The sequence below is a fragment of the Lichenostomus cassidix genome, chromosome 19, assembly GCF_008360975.1.
Source record: "Lichenostomus cassidix isolate B80296 chromosome 19, HeHo_3.0, whole genome shotgun sequence".
Taxonomy (NCBI): Eukaryota; Metazoa; Chordata; class Aves; order Passeriformes; family Meliphagidae; genus Lichenostomus; species Lichenostomus cassidix.
Genome location: NC_139499.1, coordinates 1,590,547 through 1,607,778, shown reverse-complemented (window position 1 = coordinate 1,607,778; position 17,232 = coordinate 1,590,547). Strand labels below are relative to the sequence as shown.

The 17,232-nt window shown below is 43.8% G+C and overlaps 1 protein-coding gene across 9 annotated transcripts in view; it reads right to left on the bottom strand.

Moving 5' to 3' along the window:
- Positions 1–17,232, bottom strand: part of AUTS2 (activator of transcription and developmental regulator AUTS2) — a 748,905-nt gene that overhangs the window by 229,188 nt on the left and 502,485 nt on the right. For all 9 annotated transcript variants that reach the window (XM_085078805.1, XM_085078808.1, XM_085078806.1 and 6 more), the window contains one exon: positions 5,274–5,303. In XM_085078805.1, the coding sequence (XP_084934931.1) occupies positions 5,274–5,303 (30 nt within the window). The remainder of the gene's footprint in view (positions 1–5,273; positions 5,304–17,232) is intronic.

Below are 17,232 nucleotides of genomic sequence, written 5' to 3'. Positions count from 1 at the left end.
TGCTGTGCCCTGTACATCCTTTGGAGGGAAGAGAATGGAGCTGGAGCTCTGCCCTAGCTGAGCAGGATGCTCTGTGCATTCAGCACAGATATTCGAGGAGGAAATGGCTCCTGGAGTTCATGGCCAACAAACTGCATTTATCCAGAGCTATGGACTGACAAGGTTTTAGGAGGCCCTTCCCCAGTTCCCCTTGAACAGGTTTATCAGAGCATTTCTTATTACCTAAGCCAACTGAGTTTGTAAAGTTGGAAAGAACTACAAACAAACGCACACAAACATACAAAGCCTTGTGTGTGTGGATATTGAACACCAAGCACTGAAATGCAGCTTCTGCAATAAAATGGGAGACACACATCTGCCAAAATACTATTACAGAATGTGTCTCCAAAATCCACACACAAAATGGTTGGCCAAAAGCACTGCAGAAACATACAGAGAATGCAGGTGTGAATGGTTAACATGTGTATAGATACACACAAATAGTCATCCCTTTTACCTGGCCATAGCAGAGTCATTTATGGTATTTCTCATGCCATAATCTTTGGTTTGTACCTGGTTTATAAGTAATCAGATGTACCAGCATTATCTTTAAAAATAATCTGATTCAGGAAAGATCATTCTTCAGCTCTCCTGGTGCTTTAAAATGGCACAGTACTTTTCTCTTCAAAGAAGAAAATTTTCTTTCAAAGAGAAATATAATGAAGCAACACACTCCCACGAGCGCAGGCTCCCTGGCAAGCACAGCACCCACTCATCCTAATCCTATTCCTAATCCCCTCTCTTTGTCACTCCACCTCTGAACAGATGCCAACACCAGGCAAATTCAGCCCCTGGTCTGACTGAGCTCTGTCCTCCCTGCCCATCCCACCCCAGGGGCACCCAAAGCTGAGCCCAATCCAGCAGGGACACTTGGGCTGCAGCCAGACACTGCTGAGCCCTGGGAGACCACATTCCAATGGGATTCAAGAGCCTCCTAAACTGCCTGCGTGCTCCTAAGATAAACACAGAATTAAGGCATCAATAGTGATGTTTTTTTAAGCTGCACACCCTATCAGAGTTGGATTCAGCTCCAGCAGAAGTGGATCTCTGCTCTGTGTACACTGCAAAGCAGCTCCCTTGATCAATGAAGTGTTTTCCTAAGAAGTGAAAAATCACTGCAGTGCCTCAGATGGAGCTTTTAATTTTAAAATTAAACAGAGTGGTGAGAGGAGATGGTAGAGATGGAGAATAAAACAGGACCTCATTTCTTACCTCATCTTTAGCACTTGACTTCCTTATCAGAGCTCTTTGTATGTCTTTTCCAAACAAGATTTCCTTTGATTTCCAGAAGACAAACTTCGTGTTTGCACTTATGTTTTTAATATTGTATTAATTACCATGGGTATAATTTTAAAGATTGTATCGAGATATCAAAAGATAATACAGTTGCACTTAAATTTGTCAGCTGTGCAATAGCTTGCCCTAATTTTAGATTATCAGCTCTGGAGACCTGCTCAAAGAGTAAGACTGACAGACTTTTTAATGGAGAAAATCGGAGTTCCCCTGGGATCCACACTTTTTTCTGATTCAGTGAGAAATCCCAGTGGCATTTGCTGAAAGGATCCCAGGATGGAAAATGACATCTCTCTAAGAATTAGTGCTTCTCACTCTGATGCAACTCTTCCAAATATACTCTCTCTCCACAGACATGCCTGCTACCTCTTCAGGCTTTTGAGCAACAGGAGGGTGAAATGTCTACTTTGAGTGCTCCAGTCCAGTCCCGTGTGTCAAACTGAAGTGAAGGAGCATGAATCTATATAAATAGACAAATTATCCACCCAAAATATGTCATTTAAAATTGAGATGCTGACACAGCCTTAGCTACAGCACTGCTAAGCAGGGGCAGCATCATTGTTTCAATTAAATATCCTTGTTTCTTCTTCCCCAGAAAGCTCTGGAGAAATGTCTCATTTGAGGGCAGACACAGACAGAAAGTGACTCTGTCTGTCGGCTCCCAATTAAAGGCTGGGAAGACGGATTGGAGGCACAGCCATCACCTAACAGAGATCAGATATCAGCCGTGATTTACGCTGATAGCCAGATGGATGTGGATCCAAGTCAGGAAAAAAGGAATGTTGCCAGGCTGGGAGACTGCCTTTCCTGCTCCTCAGGCTCCCAGGGAGCTCTTGCTGCTTCCTTCACTCTCCTGCCCACAGTGGCCAATCCAGCCAAGCTTGAATCAACTCATCCTCCATCCCCTCGATCCATCACACACCTTTCCTGACACTGATCTGCCAGGTTTCATCCACAGGCACTGGTCTATCCTGCTGGATTCCAGATTTTATTTATTGAAGCAGAAATATGTACCTCTCATGCATTACTTCTACCTCTTGTGGATGTCCTATGGAGGATCAGTGTGGGTTTGCCCCCAAAAATCCTTAATGAAGCAAAATCACTCTCTTTGTATTTTCTCAAGAGCAAGTAGAGAATTGCTCTGCAGCAATTAACCCTACATTCTGTATACTACAGGATATCAAAATCTGCAAGAGATAGTCCTAAAGAAAAGCAGATCTCCTCTTCCCAGAAACATCCCAGGCCAAGCTGTTTCTGGTGGGAGGGGCACAACTCCACAATCCTCAGAACACACTGAGCAATTCGTCAGTTCACTGTTAGAACAGCTCCACAGCTCAGGCCAATACCCTCATCATGATGTTAGACATTTGGGGAAAGGATCTTCACACTGCTAATCCTGCTGAGCACCCTCAGCTCCCCTGGTTGTTAATGAGAACTGAGGATGTTGGGCACAACTCAGGAAATGATCCCTTGCACAGGGATCTGGTATCCTCACCTCTCCCACTGCAATGTGCTCACACGAATTTTTTGTCCTAAAAATGTTATTTTATTTAAAGCAGGAATTCAAAAAATCTTCTGGGTCCTATTGAAAGAGATCTAAAAGATCCTGCCTGTCTGAAGAAAAGAAGTTTCTACTTGTCAGTTAAACAAAGGAATAACGCACAGCCTCCTTTATAGTGTGTACTTTACCTGTCATCCAACAGCCTATTATCACGTCACGGCAGAGTGCACTTCTCTACAGGTCACTTTGTTTAAAATGACATGGATAATGCACATGTCAGCGAGCTGACAGTCCCCACCGTCCTTCAGAGATAAAACCCAGCGACGAGCGCCTGTTCTTATCTGGGGTACATGCCTTGGTCTATCATCTAAGTCAGGCAGAACATGATTTCTCCAGAGAGCACTTTTTTCATTTCCTGATTTTAAGAAAATCAAATAAGCACCATTTGTCTTCATCTGAATATGCTTGACCTGCTCAAATGATGATGTCTCGCATTTTATAACAGGCTACATATGCTGAATTCAAATTAACAGCAGAACAAGGCCTTTAGATCTTTGCCTGGGCTGCCAGCACAGCCTGAATAAATATGCCAGGGTGAGCCATCATCTCTCAGAACTGGGCCTGAGCTGCAGAGCTCAAAGCTGGGTCTGGTTCTGATATTTGAAAAGCACAAAATTTTTAGGGATATTTGGGTCTGCAGCTAATATCATTTCATTAGGGGGAAGACAAAATATAGATCACGGAGATAAAATACACATCTGAATTTTAAATGTTGCCCACACAAGTACTGGGCTGTTCTGTGTGAGGTACAGTCTTGAGTCTTCAGGTGCACTCTTGAATTGTGTTCTGGAAACCATCCTGAACCCCCTCCATCCCCAAACACTGCCTCTGCCTTTTTATACAGGAGTGCTGCAAGAGAAAAATGCAGTGAAACAGGCAGAGGTTCAGCTCCATAAATGCTGCAGTGACAGGAAATTACACTTTTAGTTCTGGGTGCCATAAACATAGGAGCTGAAATTCAGTTTATCATCTTCCTCTGCATAAGGAACATCCTGAAAATGAATAATCACTTCACAGGATGGAATGTAATGGTAATGCATTAAAAATTCATATTGAAAAGTGCAGGTTAATATTCTGTGCAAAAACCCAACAAAACCTCCCCTTTCTGTTGTCACACTGATTAACTCCAGTGATTAGTTCCCTTATGCAAGGAAAATCATTGCATTTCAAAGTAAACAGCAGTTCTTTAACATAGTTAGCAAATTATTAAGAAACATGAGGAAAAAATCCTCTACTTGGAAAAAGAGCTGAAGGGCAAAGCTTTGGAAGTTATATACTACAGAGTGGTTTGAGAATTTCCTTGGCTTCCTGTTACACAAACCCTGTAGAAAACTGATTAAATTCATGGAAGGTGATTTTTGTACTGATTGCTTCCCTCTGGGTTTTGCAGCATATTTGTGTTTGGCTGTTGGACAAGCTGCACACCAGCATGGTCATCTCTCCTCTTCTTGGCTTGCCTTGGAGTTGGTTAACAGAACCACCCATGAAACTCTAACCAGTTCAACATTATTATAAGAACAACATTTTCTGGCATTATTTTACCCTCTCCTGACTTCCATCCCCCAGTTTAGCCAGGGAAAGAGGAGGCAAAAGTGATTACATTATCAAAACATCCCTTAAGGCTCAACACACAAATAAAAATCACAAAATCCAACCTGGAAATAAAGAAATTAGACCTTTTTTCTGCAAGGATTATTTCTGTTTTGCCAAAAAGAGAAGGTTAATCTGTTCACAACATAAAATAATGGATAAAAATATGCATCAGTGTAGACACCAGTTTTTCATTACTATTAGTCTTCTAAACAATAAACACCATTAAAGCCTGACTCTTTCAGCATTACATTCTTCCTCTTTCCCACTTAGAATCCAAAAATTATGGAGATAGTTATCAGCAAGTTGTGTTACTTGACTTAATGTACACTTTCCAAATGTTGTTTCTAAAAAATAGATGTATCAACCATAACACTTCAGTGGGAATTTGCAGGCCCTTGCCTGCAGAGAAGCAAAACAGGCACTAACAGTGGTTAAATAACTGTTAAGAAGTGCAAATGTGAGGGTTACAAACACACTCAGCTGCTGTTACAACTTCCAAGGGGAAGGGTGGCCATGGGAAGGGTTGGTAGTGAGATTGGTGTTCATAAACAACCCACACAAACCATGCCATCAATATGCTTAAAGATGAATTGTGCAGCCTCCAAAATATTCATTAGCATTCCCTTACCTTGGAGGTTTATTCCAAAATTAAATTAAAGACAGAGATTTTCTTTGTATAGAGATACTTTAGATCAATCCAAGAAGAAAGTTTGAATAAGTAACAGATTAAGAGGAATAAGGGAATCCAATAAATTAGTTTTGCTCCCAGATTGATTTTCTTTCTTACCTTTTCTTCTTGATCACTGTCGCTGTCACACTGAAAGACAAAAAGAGAAAAAGCACAGGTAAGAGAAACTTGCTGCACCAAAAAAAGATAAATATTTCTGTGAACAAGATGGGTGATACACTTGTACATGTTGGGTGTCACATCTGGCACCTTTAGGAGCAAGTTCAGTTACTGTATGGGAGGGAATTCCCCCCACTGCTGCTGCAGAGGATACATTTGTGTGTTTGAATTATGGAAAAGCTGCCCTGCAAACACCAGCAGCCACTTGCAAAGCCAGTTCAGCTCACAGGCACAGGAGCTGAGGGTGCAGAGCCACCTTCAGACTCCAGAACTCCATCAGGGAAGAAGAAAAGCAGTTTCAGAGGGTTTGTTTTCTCTGGGAGAACAATATTCCAGTCCATCAGCTCCACAGGCTCAGGTCTGCCCAGCCCACAGAGGAGCATTTGCAAGGCTGAAGTTTTCCAGGAACACATGGAAAAGTCACTCTATGGCTTTGATTGTGGCTGCTGAACTAAAGAATTCAGGGATCACAGGGGAAGTGAGAACATGACACATTCACTGGTTTCCTGAGGTTCTCTGGGAGCAGGCCAGGTATCCCAGTAATCACAATATTATAAAATACTGAATGGTAACACTAGACAGTCTTGATCTTTATCCATTGCTCAATTTTTTAATAAGTTTGACTGTTGTAGAAATAGAGCAGGACTGGATCACTCAAGGCTCCTTGGAGATAAGCATCAGAACCCAAACCACATTTCCATTTGCTAGAAGTACAAAAGCTGTGCTGGAACCCTGGAACTCACAGGTTTGACCCAGCCCACCAAATTCTGGGTAACTACACCTCCTTCTGTGGTTTGTTTTGGTTTCTTTGAAATCTACAATTACAGGTTCTAGAGGATGAATTGCTGGTGTCACTCAAGAATGAACTCACGCCTCTGCAGATCCAATGGCAAACGTTTCCAAGGAAAACATAAACCTCCAAACAAGAAACCCAGGCTTTCCTGCCCAAGGACCAGATGACTGTCAGGTTCTTACAGCACTCAGTTAAGCCCTTCACGTATTTATATCATGTTTAATGCATCTTTGAGTATTTTTGTAAGACAACCAAATTGCTTTGAAATTAGCTATATTTTGTGAATTCCAAAGGTTAACTATACAGTGGGATGTGAATAGACAGAGCCAAGTACACCCACAAATACATGTACTTGATTTGCACAAATCAGCTCAGCTTCTGTCTGTTGTTTAATTATAACTTTTCTGTTTCACTGGCTTTTTCCTTGTCTTCATCAGTACATGGGGTGAAAAGGTGCCTTCCCTACACCACTGAACTATGTACTAACAAATTAAAGCTAAGAACTATTTCTAGGTATTTTTCAACTAATTTTAAATGAAGCAAAGATTAGATAAAATTACAATCTCCTTGCAGCTGATTCCAAATAGAAAAGGAAGTGAAATTTATTTAATAACTGAAATTATTTATTTAGCACTGGCTGCACCTATTTAATACCAGAGTATTAACTCTTGTAACAAATAAATGAACATGAAGGAATAAAGGAACATGAAGATAGGGGACAATTTAAGCTAGAGTTTTGAAAACCTCATACAATATTCAAATTAATGAAAAATGTACTTAACTGACAAAAGGAAAACCTTTCTAGAATGGCATGGCATTGATATAAAGTACTTCACCCTATAAATATAATGCACTTTGACTTCAGCATGACTTCCAGTATGAGATTTTGGTATGAAGGTGAGCAAGGCCCTACGTTTACAAAAAAGCAAACATGCCCATGGATTTGCATCCATGAAAACCACAGTACAGAATCAGAGAATGTCCTGAGCTGGAAGGGCCCCACAAGGATCATCGAGTCCAGCTCCTGGCCCTGTGCAGGACACCCCCAAGAATCACAAAGCATGTCACGAGCAAGAATGGCACAAAGATTTTCCATTTACTGTCTCTGCTTCACAGCAATTGGAAAAATTCAGCTTTTGGGCTCTGTCACCTTCTCCCCCTGGATGGTCAGAGCCAGCAGTTCCCTCACCATGAGCTCTATACCCCAGGATCCATTATCATGTATGACCTCACCTGTTTCAAACCAGGGAGCTCAGGAGCTCCATTCATTTGTGCCTCTGCCCACCTTCCAGGCAAACTCCAAATCGTGATTAGACTGAATCCAAAAGGGAAAATCAAAGGGCAAAGGGTGGATCTCTAAGCAGTCAAGAATGATTCCCTTTGAGCAGCAGGGTTCAGAGGGTTTTAAGGTGCACATGAGCAGGTGTCCTGTGACCCAGCCATGCTCACAGTGCTCTGCAGCCTCTCCTTTCCCCAGTTTTTGTCTGCTTTAAGGAATCTCTCCTCTGCTGTAGTTTTTCCCAACTCATAAGCTTGGACAAGCTCAGGGTTTTTGTGTTCCCTGCAGCGTGGAGCTACCTGGGGAGAAGAGAACTTGCCAGCACTGACATCTGAATCTGCCAACAAACAGTTCCCTGCATCCCAGTGAATCTGCAGAGCAGTGTCAGTGGGAAGCCATTTCCACCAAAGTGTTAAACCTCCAAACCTCCAGCTCTCCCACAGTCCAGTTCTAATTTCAAGGTCCGCTTAATTCCACATCAAATAATTACTGCTATACCCAGAAGCACCTTGTCTCCAGAGCTAAGCATATGGCGAAGGACTGAGACCTACTGGTGTCCATTATGGAAGCAGCACGGATGCCAAGGCGATTAAAAATGCTGCTGCTCCCCTCACATGCTCACTGGTGCCCAGTGAGTGACAGCTCTGTGCCTGGGCCAGGCGGGGTGGCTGCCAGCCCAGCCTCTGCCGCACGGAGCCCACATGGCACTCGCAGCAAACGCTGCCATTGCGGCTATTAAATTCCCACACTGACCCGAGGACTTTGCTGGGAGCTCAGCAGGAGTGCACCATCCAATTTACAGCTCCAGCCTCCAGAGCCCTCCGTGCCAGCCTCTGGCAGAGACGGATGATGGTCAAACCCCTCCAGTTCATAAATTATGCAAAGGCAATAAATGCGCTCAGCAAACACTCCAGCCTGGCTCTGAGGCAGCTCCTGCCCTCACACTGAGGGCACCAGGGGAACACCCAGTGTCCAGCAGAGCTGTCCTGGGCCAATGGCAGCATCCTAGGGACCAGGTGGATGGAAGGAAAAGGGAGGGGGAGGAGGAAAGGGCTCTAAGCACTGCTCTGGGGCTGTATTTGTGTGCAGCACCCTTGTGTGTGAGTGTGCAGGACACACTCTGCATTGGCACGTTCTGCACACACACCAACCAGACAATTTATGTGCAGGGCAAATGCCAGAAAGGGAGAAGAAAGATGTCTGCTGCTCAGGCTGGAAAGAGAATTGGAGCAACTGCACGTTCTCCCCATGGCTGAGAGTCAGCCCAGGCACGGTGGGCACTGTGCTCACACACAGCCACCCTGCTCTGATGGGCTCATTTACATTGCTGGATGCAAGTTCTCCCCAGAGGTGCCAAAGCACAAGGTGTTTCCATCTCCTGCTACCCATGGCTGGAGAGCACGTTTTGGAAACTGAAGCTGACAAGCGTGAAGTTGATTATTCAGAATTACTGGTCAATTTGAAGGCTCGAGTCTGCACTGCTCGCTCAATTCCTCGATTCCTCCAGCATTTCCCTACCTCCCAGGGCCACAGGAAGAAGTAAAATGATTTAAGTGCTTTGTGGTTCTCAGAGCGCCAGACTGTTTTGGAATTGAAGTGATGGAAATACTTTGTACTGGCCTTCTGCTTTGGGCTGAGTTTCAGTACTCCATGTCTATTACAAAAAGCTCATTTTTTGGTGCTCTCCCATGTCTTTTGTCAGGAAACCATGGCTCTGTGCACAGGCTGCCTTGGAATACTCTGCAAATAACTGGGAATCCAAAATATCACTCCGAGGTAGCATGACCTGATTTTTGGATAACTGCCACTAGCCTCACTGGAAGCTGAGAGTGATAATGTGACAAATCAGGACAAGGAGGCTGCAGACACATTTTACACCTGAGCAAACAGAGGCTTCTTGATTCTCAGGCTCCAGGCACTTACTGTCTCCACTCTGAGCACAAGCTGTGGCTGATTGCAGTCACCCCAGGCCAGGCTTGAGAAGAGTCCAGAGCCAAATTGCCAAATTTGCCCTACACAACCCCCAGGGCAGCCCTCAGCTCCTGCTGGGCACAGAAGAGAAGCCCAGATGGGGCAGAACTGCTGAGCCCCCAGAGCCCCCTGGACAGCCAAGGTTTCAAATCCACATCAGGCCACAAATGCTGGGAGCTTCTCAAACCACAGCCTGAGAGGCTCTCAGTGGGAGGATTCTGCAAAATGGCTATTTTGTGCTTTTCAAAGTCCTGTACTGGCCAGAAGGGATTAAACAGTTTTCCCAAAGGACCTACTGCACTACCAACCAAATCCAAAGCAAAGGACAAGGAAAGTTCACTCAAAATTATCTCCGCAGATAAAAATCTTACAGAACATATGGAAACACTAAGGGTGCTCCTAATTTCTACATAATCAGGGGTAATAACGAGACCAGATTGACTGTGATTTGCACAAGGTGGCCATAGTTATCACTGAAACTGCTCCAAGAGCTTAAATAACCAAAGTGCACAGTCCCCAGCCATCACATCACCTGAGACACACATGTGCCAAGTGTTCAAGCTTCCTTTTGCAGTATTTCTGCAGCTTCCTGTTCAAGAAATGCTAATGACAGCCAGTGATCTAAAACCTTGCATTTTCATATGTGCTGCCGTCCAAATTCAAATAGTTATCCCTAAAATCATCCCCAGGTGAGAAAGAGAATAAACAAACCCTCTCTGTACCAACAAAAGAAAAAAGCTCTTTTTTCTGCCCTGCGATCAGCCTGGGCTGTGGCTGCAGCAGGTGCATTCCCTGCAATATGGGCTGTGCACACTCAGAACTGCAGTGGGAAGTGGAAAAAGAACTTTCCAGTTCCCAGTTGAGGCATGATTGCTGCTGTGTTTCGTAGAAGAAAAGGAAAACTGAATATCAGGCTAAAGATTATCTGCACCTCCCCAATCCCCTGCCCCAGCTGGAGAAAGTTAAAATGCACAGCACATCTCCCCCAGCACCCGCAGAACGAGCCTGATCCCAAAGCCACGATTCAAAAATCAGACACCCTATGTGGTGACAGCTCTAATTTGAGCCCATTTTAATAACTTGAGGGAGTCTGGTCCAAATCAAGCTGAGCAAAGGTCTGTGCCACCTCGCCAGCACATTCAGGCTGAAGCAACACCACGGATTTCTCTGTACTTTGCTGATTGAACACATTCTTGTGCAAAAAGTGGCAATCATTGAATATCTCATGTACAATGACATTGAGGAGGGCATTGTTCTCTATTCTGCTCAATGGACTTTGCTGGAACAGCTATTTCATATCTTGGAGCCATTTATCATTGCCACCAAAGGAGTCAGTGCTGCTGCAACGCCAGCGCTGAACAAAGTGATTCTACTCATCTGTCTGCTGAAAAGAAATCTGAAGAAAATGAGGGAAAACCCAGACCTCAGCCTGTTCACACTGACATTTACAATATTCTTGTCCATCTCTCCACCAATGACAAACTGGCAGCCCTGGAAAGGGCAAAGATGGTATTTTAGCTATACAATTAGACCTTTGCTTCCAAGAAAAAAGGAGAAAAAAACATCTCCTAGATGAAAGGAGACACAGACAGGGAATAAATGGGCAATTTTCTAATTGATGAAATGGAGACTGGCAGAGTCACAAAGACACTAAGAGCAAAAATTTCACTTTTTTCCTTCCTATCTGTGACTTTGCCTACAAGTAGCATTCAGCATGGAGCTCCTTGCCAAGGAATCTTATATATAGCATCTCACAAATTGGTTAACATCACAGTCTGCTTAGCAATTCCTCACCATTATCCACTGTGATTCACTGTAAGGAATGGCTCTGAAACCGAGATGGTCTGAGAAGTTTAAGGTCTGCTTTCTTAAAAGCTGAAATTATGGATTATTCACCAAAAAGTCCCATTTTACACAAATTACCTTAGTCTGGACAAAAGATTGCAATGTTGACCTTTAATCTGAATTCCATTTTATCCAAACTACTTCACTCCAGATGAAATGTATCAGTCTTGGACATTTGAAGTTATCTTGGTCCCTTACAAGAAAAATATTCAGAACTTAAAATGTCTTTCAGCTGCAACTCTTTTTAATTCCTCCTTCCCAGGACTTTTATGATTGTTTTATATTGTAAAATGACACAATCAGTGGTTCTTTTTAGCTCAACCATCTCCAAACAATGGCTTGATAAGAAAGAATTATATTTTGAGTATTAAAATGAAAACTCTGGATTATATTGCTGTCCAGGATAAAGATGAGCCACCTTGTATTTCTCCAGGACATGGATATATCCTTGGCAACTGGTGGGGGCTCAAATATTCCTGGTAGGCCAGAGGGAGCTTGTTTGTACAGCCAAGAGGGATTTCCCTCCAGAGAGAGCCCTAAAAAGACAATCCTGTTCTGAGGTTTGGTTCTGCTGTGCTGCCCCTGTATTTGCAGGCATATCCCCTGTTGAGGAAGGCTGGGAGCTGTGTGATGAGAGGCACTGGGCACTGCTGGGGAGGCAGCACAGCACCTGCCTCGGGGCAGAGCTGCCAGCCTCTGTCCTGCCAGGCTGCCCCAGCTCTGTGCCACCCCAGGGACACACCAAACCAGCCCTGGAACAAACCCATTTTCTTTTGCCCCCTGAAAACTGGGCTGGAGTTGGAGGATACTGCCCCTTCTTTCCCCCAGATCCCACTCACAGAAGCTTCCCTATGGTGTCATTGCCCAGTGATCCCATACCTGGATGGCATGAAAGTCTCTCAAGCCATCCCAGAGAGCAGGATGATTCTCCCACCAGTGGAGCATTAAAACTAACCATGCCATGCATTCCTAGGCTCAGCACCCTCAGAAAGTGCCCACCAGAGTCAGGCACCCAAATCCCACCAGACCAGCTGGCACTGTGAGCCACACACACTGAAAAATCCTGATTTTAGGAAGTCATTCTCTGTTGCAATAGGAGGGTGAAGTCCCTGCCTCAGCTCCTGAAGGCTCCATGAGGAAAAATGCCTCCATGGCTCTCCCTGGAACTCAGGATGCACTTTTGCTGCCTCCTTACCTGCCCTGCTGGCTGCAGGCAACATGCAGCTGGCATGTTATTTGCATGTTATTTTTAGCATCCTCTCAACTGATGGCAATTTGCAGTGTGTAATGTCATGTTTAACAAACGCTCAACTCATGAGTACTTTACCCAGGTTAAAAAAAAATTGTAAATAATAATAAAAATGTGCATTTGTACTGATGGATGAAGTCAATAGGAAAGATTTCAACTAATCAGCGGTTAATGAAGTCTTTGTCTAATGCTGCACTAGTGGGTGTTATCTGTATAAGAAAAGATTCTTATTTTTCAGAACTCCTGGTCTTAGCTCATGAGTTCTGTTTGGAATCTGAGTCTTCCAGGTACTTACAAGCTAATGAAATAAAAACACCTTGATTGACAAGAAGCAAAGCATGTTACGGGTTAAAATAATACAAGAATCTATTTTTTACACTGTGTTGTGATCCATAAAAATCACCCTGAGCCTTTCCTCTTTCTTCTCTGCCTGTGAAGCCAATTGCTTTGATTGCAGTGATATGAGCTTACTGAAATGACTTGCCCTTGCTTGTGAAGCAAATGGAACATGCTAATAGAACTTATCGCATTACCGGATGCAAAAGTGCCATAGCTCATTACTTTAAGATAAAAGGATATCATTGCAGACGGGAAGCAGAATTGACTTTCTGAGGCCCGACTTGATGATGATTTAATCAACTGCTCTCTTTCACTTCTCATCTCTGCGCCTGTCGGTTTCCCAGGTGCTGTTAAATGAGACACTCAGAAAGTGAGCGGAGGGAAAGAAATTGCTGTCATTACTTTTCAAGAAAGGAGGTATGCAAATTTTCGACAGAAAGATTGCGTTCATAATGGGCCTGGTAAAATACAAGGATCATGCTTGACAGGTGAGGGCAAGTCATTTGTACGTCCTTAAAGTGAAGCAACCATCCTCATTTAGAAATTGTGCTCGATAAGAGAAGCTACAAATGAAACCCATGAAATCTTTGAAGGCTTTGCTGCTGCAGCTCTGCCTTCAGCAGGTGCCTGGCGTGCCTTCACACATGGCTCTTCCCAACTGCCAGATGGCCAAAGTTTGACCTCAGTATCTCACAGAGATTCCTCTTAACTGTTTTTTCTTACTGTCAGCATTATATTCGCAGTCTGGGGTCTGAAGAGTTTCTTCCTTTCTTTGCCGCTGCCAGAAATAGAAATTACAACAGCAAAAAAAAACCCCAACCAGCTAAGTGAGGGTTGAGTTAACTTTGAAAACAGAATCAAGAGATTGGAGGCAACAACTTGTTTTCCTCTGCATGTATGACAGATCTTGGATGGTCCAGAGCTTACACTTCACACAGCCAAGGAAAAAGAATAACCTGCAAAAAGGGTGGTGGCAGGAAGCAGAGAGGATGAAAAGATGTTTCTCCAGGGCACAAAAGGAACCTGGGGCCCTGTGGGATTGCATGACAGGAAAGGGTAAAGAGAGAGCAACTGAATGCTCTATTGACCTGATGGAGAAGTTCTGATATTCCAAAATTAGAAGTTAAAAAAGCACGATAATTGAGATGATGAATTATGCACAGGCTAAAAACACTCTAAAGATCTTGGATGGCTATTGAGCTGTTTGGATCATTTTAAATGGGGAAATGAGAACTACCAAGCTTTTATTGGTGTCAATCAGGTTTTCCATCAGAGATTGATAGCCAGCCACAGCAAACAGGTTCCTTGGGGACACTCTGAGCAATGGATACAGTAGTTTGTCATAAAATGTTGACATTTTGTCTCAGATAACAGCATAGGACTTAAATAAAATTAATGTCATGAATATTTAGAATTAAACAAGAAACAGCTGGGAAATACTGCCACAAAGGAAGCTGGGTACATCAGAAAATTATTTAAATAAGAACAGCCACTATATTAATTCCAAGATAAGTGCATTTTAAGAATTTATGAATTTTTTTTCTCAAGAACACAGTTCACTGCTCCAGTGCTTGTTTATGAAACACAACTATCAGATCTGTTATTTGCCCTTTTCCCTGTGTGTCAGGTCCTTAACCCTCCATATCCACCTAACTGGGAGTGATCCAGCAATACCCTTTGGATCTGACTCACCTCTCACCAAAAATACTGCACTGGAGGTTGAAAAGGCAGATGATGGAGGAAAGATAGCTTTGGGCTGGGACTGGGGAGATCCACCTCTGTCACTGCCTATCAGGATCACCTCAGGCAAGTTACTTACTCCTTTCTGCTGTCAGCCTCTGCTTTTCATCTTGTTGGGCTATTGAATGGTTCATTCCCCAGGATTTGCTTACTTCCACGATATGTGTTTATAAAGTGTGCAGGATAATAAGGCATTTTTCTTAGAGAATGTTGGTCTTAGTAAAAAGAAGAAATAAAGAAGCAAAGAGCATTAAGACCTGGATCAGGCCCTAGACACAGCATGCCTATTTTCAGTATAGATCTCATCTTCCACCAACTAAAGTGCATGACCTCTGGAAAATTACATCATTTCAACTGAAAATTATTTTTATTTTCACTTAGAGCAATGCACACAGAGCAGCAGCAACCCAGCACTGACAGCACTGCACACGGGTTGTTCTCTTGTGCTGGCTGCAGCAACTCTGAGCACGACATGGCTACTGAAACCCACACAAAGAGAGATTCCATGGATTTCTAGGAGAAAATAGTTGTAGATATCATATCTGAAACAAAACATAAATAATAAAAAGCCATCTTTTCTTTCCCAAACAAGACCTCTTTAGTTTTTGAGCTCTGCGTCTTCACATTAGCCTAAACAAGTTAAACTGAATTGTATAAATAATAATGATAATAATAATTCCCCAAACAACCCAAAGCAATTGATCCTTAGGGATAAGACCTTAACAGCTGAGCAATAAACCTCTGAACATTGGATTTTAATGGATACTAAAAAACCCTTAACTAAGCCCTATAAATATAACCTGAAACAAAATGATTTGTGTTCTAAGCTGTTTGCAAACTCCCATAAATGTTCCTCATTGTCATAATGCCAGAAAAATAGCTCAGCCTGTGTACTCAGCCCTGCAAACTGGCTTCTGTGCTGTGCCTTCATTCCCTTTTCCACTCTCTGCTTTATAATTCATCACTCGTACAGTTGTTATGTATTATTATTACTATTATTATTTATTGCTGCCTTTATCATTTTTGTACAATTGATAAATTGTCTGTGCTAGACCTGAGGGAAGAGAAGGATTATTCTAAATGTAGAGCAAGTAAATATAAATTGTAAAGACAATGGCACACTTTGGCCTGCCTGGCTCAGATTTCCTTTTTGACATACATGGTTCTATAATTTGGAATCTGTGATCTCTTATTAGGAAATGAAAACATTAATTTTTTTCCCCCCAAAATGCTGCAGCTACAATAATTGAATTTAAAACAGGAGCTGTATTTATCTTTTTAGAGGTAAGAATAATATCCCTGATTTATCAGTTGAACTCAGCCATTTGTTGTTCAAGGAGTGGCTGAGAATAAGTAAGAATATTGATCACTGCCTGGCTGAACAGGGAAGCTGTGGCTGCCTCTGGATCCCTGGAAGTGTCCAAGGCCAGGCTGGAGCAGCCTGGGACTGTGGAAGGTGTCTCTGCCATGGCAGGGGTGGAGCTGGATGGGCTTTAAGGTGCCTTCCTACCCAAACCATTTTGGGATTCCATGATATGTGGGGGATGTTGTCCAACAGAGCAGCCACCACTGGAGCCCCTGCTTTACTGACAGACAGTGGCAGAAGTGACACCTTGGTGTGTCCCAGCAGCTTACCCAGAATGGGGAACTTCTGATTTCCTCCAGCTCTCTCTCCTTGAGCACCTCCTGCCATTAGCCCCAAGCCCTTGTGTGCCTCCTCTGTTCTGAGCAAAAGCTGTGGCTCCCATGCTGCTTCTGCAGCTCTGCAGTGATCCAAAGCTGGGGCTCACAGTGCTCCAGGACACAGCTACACACAGCAGAGAGCTGGGAGAGTCAGGGAATACCCTGACCTGGAAGGACTCACAGGATCATCCAGCCCAGCTCTTGTCTCTGCACAGACATCCCAACAAACCCACCCTGTGCATCCCTGGCAGTGCTGTCCAAAGGCTCCTGCAGCTCTGGCAGCCTCAGGCTGTGCCCATTGCCTGGGGAGCCTGGGCAGTGCCAGCACCCTCTGGGGGAAGAACCTTGCCCTGATATCCAGCCTGACCCTGCCTGGCACAGCTCCAGCCATTCCCAGGTTCCTGTCCTTGGTTCCAGAGCAGAGATCAGAGCTGTGCCTCTCTCTGCTGTCCCTCAGGAGGAAGTCATAGAGGCAGCTTCAGATAAGACCAAATATCTACTTTAAGAGGCATCTTCCTGTACAAATATCCACTGAGGAACACCAGGTCCTCAGTTTACCACCAATGCTCTCCTGGCCTGGATGGAAGAAAAATGTTTGGAGTTTGGTTGTTTTTTTTTTTCCCCACGGCTGCATTAACCTACCCCCAGACCAAGTGATAAAAACTCCTCTATCATAAATACTATCACAGGCTCCATGGCTGTTATCAGCAGTGGCAAATTACCTGTCACAGCCAAGGCAAGGGATTGCTTTGAATAGCTGGCTTTTAGCTCAGTGCTCAGAAAGTTATCCCTGTGCAGGAGGGTCTTGGAAAAAGCAAGGTTTGCCAGCAGCAGCTGTGCTGAAGCAGGGCTGTGGCTGATGCAGCACTGAGCATTACTGACACTGCCTGTGTGCACCTTTTTCAGCTGCAATGGAATTATCTCTTCCAAAGGAGAACCCCACATCAGGGCCAGGAGACATCCCAAATGTCAAACACAGGACCTCCCACTAGACCCTCTG